Consider the following 9,114-nt stretch of genomic DNA (forward strand, 5'->3'; position numbering starts at 1 on the left):
GATCCGCAGTCCCCGCGTCGCGGCCACGTCTTCAAAAACGCCCACGACCTCAGGGCCAGCCGCGGTGGTTTGACCTTTGCGACTCTGGGAGCCCGTCTACCTGGCTATTGCGGGGATCTCCGCGGTTGCCAGTTTTCCTGCCACTGCCCCCACCCCAACAATCCCAAAGCGGCCCCACGGACCTAGAGGGTACAGGGGCGAGATGAGACATCACCCACTGCGTAGAAGCTGTTGCTGCCGCTGCTGTCACAGCCACTCCGGGAGGGACTGACACCGCGGCCGAAAGGTCCCCTCCGGCCGCTTTCCGGGGCTGCGCTCGGGTGCGGGGGCGCGGCCCGCGCGCTCCGGCGCGGAAGGAAATCGCCCCGCGCCCTCCTGAGGAGGGCGGCAGGGAGGAAAGGGGGAGGGCAGCAAGGAGGCGGGCAGAGGGGCCGGCCGCCGGAGCCAGGTCGTTTTTGAATGGTTTGGGAGAACGAATTGTTAGACCCTGAGGAAGGGGGGTGGGGACGGGGAAGGGGGGCTGGAAAGCGGAAACTTTCCTATAAAACTTCGAAAAGTCCCTCCTCCCCACGTCAGGCCAATGACACTGCTGCCCCCAAACTTTCCGCCTGCACGGAGGTATAAGAGCCTCCAAGTCTGCAGCTTTCGTCCAACTCCCAGACACCTCGCGGGCTCGCCGGCACCGGCAGCGTTTCCAAGAGGCCGAGCAGGGTGTGCGTGCAGCCGTTGGGCGCCTTCTTTTTGGACCTCGGGGCCATCCACACCGTCCCCTCCCCCTCCCGCCTCCCTCCCCGCCTCCCCCGCGCGCCCTCCCCGCGGAGATCCTCCCCGTCCCTCCTCCCGCTCCCTCCTCGGCGGGCCGCACCGCCCGGGCCGGCGCCGCGCGCGGGGGAAGCTGGCGGGCTGAGGCGCCCGGCTCTCCTCCTTTTCCCGGGCCGCCCCTCTGCCCCGGGCCTGCGAGGCCGCGCGTTGCCACCTGAGAGATGATGCAGGACGTGTCCAGCTCGCCAGTCTCGCCGGCCGACGACAGCCTGAGCAACAGCGAGGAGGAGCCGGACCGGCAGCAGCCGCCGAGCGGCAAGCGCGGGGGGCGCAAGCGGCGTAGCAGCCGGCGCAGCGCCGGCGGCGGCGCGGGGCCCGGCGGGGCCGCGGGCGGGGGCGTCGGAGGCGGCGACGAGCCGGGCAGCCCGGCGCAGGGCAAGCGCGGCAAGAAGTCTGCGGGCGGCGGCGGCGGCGGCGCGGGCGGCGGCGGCAGCAGCAGCGGCGGCGGGAGCCCGCAGTCGTACGAGGAGCTGCAGACGCAGCGGGTCATGGCCAACGTGCGGGAACGCCAGCGCACGCAGTCGCTGAACGAGGCGTTCGCCGCGCTGCGGAAAATCATCCCCACGCTGCCCTCGGATAAGCTGAGCAAGATCCAGACCCTCAAGTTGGCGGCCAGGTACATCGACTTCCTCTACCAGGTCCTCCAGAGCGACGAGCTGGACTCCAAGATGGCAAGCTGCAGCTATGTGGCCCACGAGCGGCTCAGCTACGCCTTCTCGGTCTGGAGGATGGAGGGGGCCTGGTCCATGTCCGCGTCCCACTAGCAGGCGGAGCTCCCCACCCCCTCGGCAGGGCCGGAGACCTAGGTAAGGACCGGCGCCTCTGCGCCCCTTCGCCCTTCCGCTGCTCAGGTGGCAGATGGACTGACGGCCGGGCCGCGGCTCCCCGTCCACCTTGCCTTCCTCAGCCCCCTCTCCGACCCCCCTCTCAGCCTTCCCACCCAGCCTGGCACCGCCACCTCATCCCCTGACCGTCCCTGAAAGGCAGGTCGGTCGGCGCTAGGGAGAGGGGGATGCGCCCCGGTGAGGCGTGTGCGTGTGCGTGAGTGTGCGTGACGGACAGGAGGGCAGACTGGGAGAGATTCAAGGGTCAGGGCTAGAAGGACGGTTTTCTTGCCAGCGCCTCCTTTTCTTTTGGCTTGAAGTTTTCGTTCTCCTTAAAACAAATGCTTCCAAATTCCACCTCCTCCTTCTTTCCGCCCACCCACTTCCTCTTGCCCTTGGGCTGAAATCCTTCCAGGTTGTTCAGCGTAATTTCTCAGTAGTGGTGATAAGGACAGTGCTCACTAGTCTTAGAAAACAGCCACGAAGACCTAAACAATAACCAACTTTCCCCCCTCTGGGTTTTTGCAGATGTCATTGTTTCCAGAGAAGGAGAAAATGGACAGTCTAGAGACTCTGGAGCTGGATAACTAAAATTTAAATATATATGCCAAAGATTTTCTTGGAAATTAGAAGAGCAGAACCCAAATTCAAAGAAACAGGGCGTGGGGCGCACTTTTAAAAGAGAAAGCGAGACAGGCCCGTGGACAGTGATTCCCAGACGGGCAGCGGCACCATCCTCACACCTCTACATTCTGATAGAAGTCTGAACAGTTGTTTGTGTTCCTTTTTTTTTTTTTTTGACGAAGAATGTTTTTATTTTTATTTTTTCATGCATGCATTCTCGAGAGGTCGTGCCAATCAGCCACTGAAAGGAAAGGCATCATTATGGACTTTCTCCATTTTAAAATGGTTAACAACCAGAGGAATTTTAAGAACGTCTTTAGAAATAAAAATACGGGGATCAAACTGACTTGCAGAATCACAGTCAGTTAATTCCTTTTTACATCTTCCTCTGAGAGAAAAAAAAAACTTAAAATACAAAAAACAACATTCTATTTATTTATTGATGACCCATGGTAAAATGCAAATAGATCCGGTGTCTAAATGCATTCATATTTTTATGATTGTTTTGTAAATATCTTTGTATATTATTTTTCTGCAATAAATAAATATGATTGAAAATTTTAAGAACCTCAGAGTTTGGTCTATATTTTTAAAGCTCAGGATTAAGTGGGAGGTAAATACCTGCTTGTTTCACTGTGGAGGCACCCAGGAGGGAGGGGGCACTAACATAAACAAAGCAGTGAAAAACACAAATAAACTCGCTACTGACAGGCACAGGCATGTTATTTAGAAAGACAGCTTTATTATTATTCCAGTTCGGTGTTCAGTGGGCTTTGTAGCATCTATCTTTCATCTCTTATCAGGTCCCCAAAGAGCAAAAACTTAAATCAGTTATGCACTCCTCTTGCTCCTATTTTGAGGAGGCAGCTGTAAAAAAGTTGAATGCAAATAAGCAATATGAAGCCAGCACTATTTTCTCTTGTTACTGTATATTTTTGTCCACTGTTTGTGAGGATTTCTAAGTGATAGATTCATTGCACTGAAAGGATGCACGAAGTGTTATTAAAATGCTCTATACGTATAAATCAGTAGGAATACATAGAAAATAATAAAGTTTAATTCAGCAGGAAAGATAATTCCACTTGCAAAGTAATTTGCCTAACTTTTTTCATGAATGAAAATGATATTTAGTGTCATGTTTGCTTAAAGGAAAAACCAAAGTTAATATTGTTCCATGTAGATGTTATCCATTCAGGAAGCATGCTCCTTCTTTATATATAGAGAACATATAACTATGGAGTAAAATACAATAAACAAAGAACCTGAACTTTCAGTATCTTCAGTAACTGTTGGAACAATCACAATTTTAAGTACTAGAGCTATTCATTTTCTAGTGAGTTCATTAGCAAATATATTTTATTCAAAATTACATGGAATTTTTCTCTGGTTACTTACAGGTATACAAAACCTGAAGTTAAGTAAAACAGTAACAGCAAAACAAATGGGGCTTGATTTTTATTTCATTCTGGTTATTTCTGTGCCAGGAAAATATTGGCTTTTATAAATAATATCACTAGAAGTAGTAAGTTTGTATCACTTCTTAACTTTTACATCTAGTTGCCTGCCTTCAAAGTGTAATCAGGAAAGCTTTCAAACTGGAAAATAATTTTGCTGTCTAATTCAAACAATGGCTATGGCAAACAAGTGTATATGAATCTAAACAGATAGTGTTTGCTCAACTCAGATTGAGGTTATTCTATTGCCTGAAGGTTTTTGTTTCCCTCCCACACATCATCAGAGAATGCTGACATAACAATATTGTAAATTTACTATTCTGAATATCTTAGACCATGTTTTATGATAAGGAGCCTGTAGCATTGACTTACACACTGAGAGATTAGTGAAGGCTTGGGGAATTAATTTTTGGATTTTGATAGCCCTTTACCAAATAACTACATGAGCCGGGAAAGTAATTACGTGTGAGTGTACTTGTAGGGGGAGGGTGTATTTGTAGAGTGTGTGTGTGAGTGTGTGTGTATGTGTGTGTTTGAGAGCGAGAAAGTGTGTGTGTGTGTGTGTGTGTGTGAGATTGTATGTGTGTGTGTAGGGTAGAAATGTAAGGTGGGTACCCTAGAAGGATGAGGGAGAGCATCAGGATGGTAATTCTCTCTTCTGTGTGTATCATCCTACCACCTCCATTTTCTAAACTGTTCATGGAGGAATCTCCTTGTTCACTAGCTTGGTATGACTATTTGATATTTCAGATTTCTTGATGTACATCAGGATGGAGCTGACCGTCATTGCCGAGGAGGTAATTTCTCTTATCTCTGATGATACAAAACCCAGACGTTTCAAACAAAGGTAGCCTTTCATTTGCCTTCTTAAATTTTTTAAAAATTTTTTTGGTGTTTTATTCTCTTTACTTTTCTTAAAAGGGAAAACCCTTTGGAGAAAAGCAAATGCCATATTTATGTTGCTAAACTGAAGGTAATATTTTCCCCTAGATTTTCAGGGAAATAAATAAATGAATGAATGAAAGGTGATGGATAGCTTTACTTTGAAGGAGAATAATTCATGGTGGAAATATTAACTATAAGAATACAATTTTCAGCTTGCAGACTGTTTTTGTATTCCCAGGGTCCTCCCCCATACACATGACTATGCTAATTCTTTTTTAGAAGAGAAATAAAGCCACCTGTGTTTCTCTAGCTCTACCATTATTTCCTGTTTTCATTTTATTTTTGCTACCTATTCTATTTAAAGGACAATTAGAATGAATTACCTCTGCTTCACAAGTGAGAATTTAACTTGGTGGCTGGATGAGGGACTCTACCCTTTAGCCAGAATGCATTTACTGGAGAGAAAATGCTGTATAAAATTGCCTTGGGTGAATTCTAAGCAACTGAGTAAGAATGTGCACATATATAATTTTTTTAATCTTGCTTTTAATTTTGTTGAATTGATAGCCTTCAGTCATAAGAAAGCAGTAAATTTTTGTTCTCATATGAGAACATATGCACACATTTCCCTTCTTCCTGCACACACTTGCTAAGCACATGCACAGATGACAATTCATGCACCATTGCAGGTACCCTCCCTAATGTGGCACATATTATTAATAAAATAACGTTAAATAGCAGAAACTCACATACTGTGTGTACTTTTTTCCCACACTCAACAACGGCACAAGCTTCTTGCTCCTTCAGTCTTCAGGCTCATATTCATAATAGAGCTTTTTAAGGGACACTTGGCCTCTTGCAAAAAAGTCGAGCATTTTGCACATTCCACGGTTTGGCAAACTCAGAACTGGTTATTTTCTCTAGACCGGTATCAAGTTCTTCTCAGGCATATGATTTCACTTGAAGTCCTGCCCAGGAATCCTTCAAAGTGAGCGTTTGTCCCGCTCTCATGATGTCAGGCGGTTTTCCCTGCATCTGTAATTTGAAGAAAAACAAACAAACCTGCGGGGAACAAACGCCACGGAAACCCAAACAAAACTCCGTGGGGAGCGGGAGTCTCACCTGCGGCGGGCGCGGGAGGGGGGCGCCGGCCCAGACTCCCCTGCGTGGGTGGCGGGCCGATGCCACACGGTGGGGAGAGTGACAATGTCCGTGCCCTTCTCCGACTGCGTGGACCGCTGCGGGCCCCGCGTCTGGCCGCTGCGCGGAGGCGGCGGTTCCAAGTGTCAGCGGTAGCAAAGGGAGCAGCAGCAACAGAGTCAGGCAAAGGCCCAACCTCAAATTTCCAGAGACAGGCCTGTATTAGCGACAAACAGGGGTCGGGCAGGGGATCCCCGGGGGCCACTTTTCCAGAATTTTCTGCGTGTGTGTCGTAAAGCGTGCCCCACCCCCAGCACCAGCGAAAGTGGAAGGAAAGTGCACCGGCAAAGTGGAAGGAGAAATCGGTTACCTCATGATTTCTCAAAGCCGGCAACCCCACTCTTTTCCAAGAAGCCTCGAAACCGAGACCTCGAAAATGCAAACAGGATTATTAATTATCCCTATTTACTGAACAGCAAAAGATTGACCCAGCAAACAGGGCACGGGATACATTTGCCATTTGCTTTTGTCCCAAGGCCCCAGGACGTGAGCCCACTTAATGTTCTTAGCAAATCAAAGCACGTGTCCTTTGAAGAAGGTGTGTAATTGGAGTTTAAGGCATGTATGGAATTCCCAGATGTCTATAAAGTAAAAAGGAGCATGTGGCAGGTCACTGGAAGGTGGGGCAGGTTAAAATCACTGGCATAAAAGTCCCCCCTTTATATTCTCCTTCTTTATAAGGGCCAGGGAGATAAACGTTGGGGAACGGATGGGACGGGATCATAATGAATATCCAGCTTCTCATATCAGAGTCATAGTAACCATGGCAAAAAGCACATGGTCAGAAAACCTCAAAGAAAACACTCAATTATAGCCGGGATTTCGTGGGCGCCCTGCAATGAGATCGTTTGGGGTTTGCTGCAGCGAAGGCCTCGAACGGCTGTCTTTCTTGTTTACGTGGACTGTTTTCTTTTCCTTCCATCCTCCCCCCCCCCCCCAGTTTGTGGATGTGTCTTCGTACTTACGCGTGAACAAAACTCCAGATTAGGAAACGAAAAAACTTTTCTAAAAACATTCATCCCAAAGACAGCCTTCTTGGGGGAGGGGAGATTACGAGCAAGTGAAATTAAATTTCTGTAAAACACGCAGTTTATACATCTACCAGATAGAGCGAACATTCAATGAAAAGACAACCAACAGAATCAGCAGCACTCTGTTTTCATCTCACTGAAGAATAGAGAGATGTATATGAGACTATGGAATCTAAGCGCGAGTTTGAATATTGCTTATTAGGCAGTTTTGTTTTGTTTTGTTTTGTTTTTGGTCTGGAGCCGGAACCGAAGGCAATCTGACTTTTCTCCTTGGGTTCAAGATGGTGCCCTCATTTACCTGCACAGCGGAGCCGGAGGCGGGAGACGTAAGGATGGGGTCTGCCAAGGAAGCTGGTCGTGGCAAAGGCTGGCGTTGGGAGGGGGGCGATGCGGGGTCATAGGAGGCTGGGGGCCAGAGCCTGGGGGCTGGAGCAAAGCGCGCCACAGACCCCGCCACTGAGGCAGGCGGGAGGACGAAAAGGACCCACCGGGGGTGATGCGAGTGTGACAAGTGAAAAGTTAAGCAGGTACCTGAAGGAAGTTTATCTTGCCCAGATGTTAGGGCTTTTATGAAATGTCACGTGAAGAGAACAGATGTACAATTTGCAAATGGGGCCACGCCTGTAAATACAAGGAAGGCAAAAGCTTGGAGGAAAATCCAGGCATAAATCATCAACCTCCTTTTCTAGATATCTATTTTCTCCTTTAAATATTTGCTTCCGGAAAGGGAAGACACATCTTAAATCGTTAAGTAAGTGCCTCTTACTTAAGAGAGGTCACAATCTTACCCCTTCCCAGCACCCACCCATCCCCTAGGTACCTTGGGTGCAGAGGGTTAGGGTGGCTGGCAAATTCCGCCCCCCCCCCCGCCCGGCTTTCCTTCTTCACGTTCCCCATCCCCCACGTTTCTGTCTTGGCCTCTCAGAGACTTTTGATCCTGAGAAACGTATCGGATCTCGGTTTGGAAAAGCTGAAACTAATCAATTGCCTTTTTGAAGGGGTAGAGAGTGATAAGAGGGAAGGAATGCCAGGACTGACAGACCCTAAACCTCCAAGATGCTTGGCTGGGCTGAAAGATGAGCGGGTGATCCCTCCCTCCTGGGGCCGGGACCCAGGCTCAGAGGAGGGGGGGGGATCTTTGCTGCCCATTGGGTAGGGCTTTTACGAAGTTAAATTATCGAATTGATTGAGGATTCTTAAATGTGTACAAATAAGAGGCTTTTTCCCTGCTTCCATGTAAGAAGGAAGCTCAGTTCATAAACAAAATTAAAATGAATTAGTAGTTGCCCAGTTGTGGAAGACAGTCCAATTCCTTTCTCTGTTCTAAGAGAGATGTTCATAGAGGCTATTGTGAATATTAACGGGTGGCTCGGGCCTGGATCTACGTGCATAGCACATTAAGGTTTTAAATATTTGTTGACAATACCTTTAAGACTATACATTAAATGAATGAACTGTTCTGTGGCTCTTCATTTAAATGCAACATTATTCCTAAGTCACTGTTAAATTGACAATTGCACCTGGCTTGTTGTTATTATATAGCTGCCCATACAGCTCTGTATTTTTTTTCAAATTAAAGTTGGGGTATTTTCCTTCCACAATACTAAATCTAAATTTACTGTCAGAGTTTATATTAATCCTCTTTGGGTTTCCAAAGAATTGAAATAAATTCAAATTGATCACATTAGCTTTAAGGATGACAGTTTTAAAAATGTGCAAGACCAGATAAACAGACACATCTTTTTCTCTCTATGGCATTTAATCTAAATACCCATCCAGCTGTCCCTGAAGGAACTTAACCTTGATTTATTACCTTTAGGTACATATCATATCTGGTTATGGCCCCTAAAGCATCCTGGACAAAGACCTCAGATCCTGCCCCCTCCGGGTTTGCCTAGCCAAGATGAATGTTGGGTTGAACTCCAGCACCCTGACTCTGATATGTGTTACTCTGGGGCTTCCAGGCCTCCATTTCTAAACACACTACTGGATACAATAGTCCAAATTTCTTTTCCTCTTTTGTTTCTGAAACTTAACATCAAATCAAAGCATTGTTACTATTGTTGAAAGCCAACATGCAGCAGAAAGAGACCGAGTCAATACTGCATATTTAGGAATGATTATGAATCCTTCAGAGAGGTATGTGCACCCCTACAACCATGCTCCATTCCTGGGCAGAACCCGACCTTCCAGAGCAGCATTCTTTAAAATGTCCTTATAAATCCCTCTTTCATTGTGACAGAAGGAGATTTCTGTTAGTCTCTTCCTAAGGTT

General features: G+C 47.5%; 1 protein-coding gene across 1 annotated transcript; it reads left to right on the forward strand.

Annotated features, from left to right (window-relative positions):
• The first annotated feature begins 757 nt into the window (after nucleotides 1-757).
• TWIST1 (twist family bHLH transcription factor 1) lies at nucleotides 758-2,682 on the forward strand. The gene is made up of 2 exons (XM_045793654.2): nucleotides 758-1,628; nucleotides 2,175-2,682. The coding sequence occupies exon 1, from the start codon at nucleotides 984-986 to the stop codon at nucleotides 1,584-1,586; it is 603 nt and encodes a 200-aa protein (XP_045649610.1). The 5' UTR covers nucleotides 758-983; the 3' UTR covers nucleotides 1,587-1,628; nucleotides 2,175-2,682.
• The last annotated feature ends 6,432 nt before the right edge of the window (nucleotides 2,683-9,114 follow it).

Source organism: Ursus americanus, chromosome 3 (assembly GCF_024610735.1).
Source record: "Ursus americanus isolate L20-20 chromosome 3, mUrsAme1.1.p, whole genome shotgun sequence".
Taxonomy (NCBI): Eukaryota; Metazoa; Chordata; class Mammalia; order Carnivora; family Ursidae; genus Ursus; species Ursus americanus.

Coding starts and splice junctions, on each gene's coding strand:
- TWIST1 (XM_045793654.2), top strand. CDS start 984: ATGATGCAGGACGTGTCCAGCTCGCCAGTCTCGCCGGCCGACGACAGC.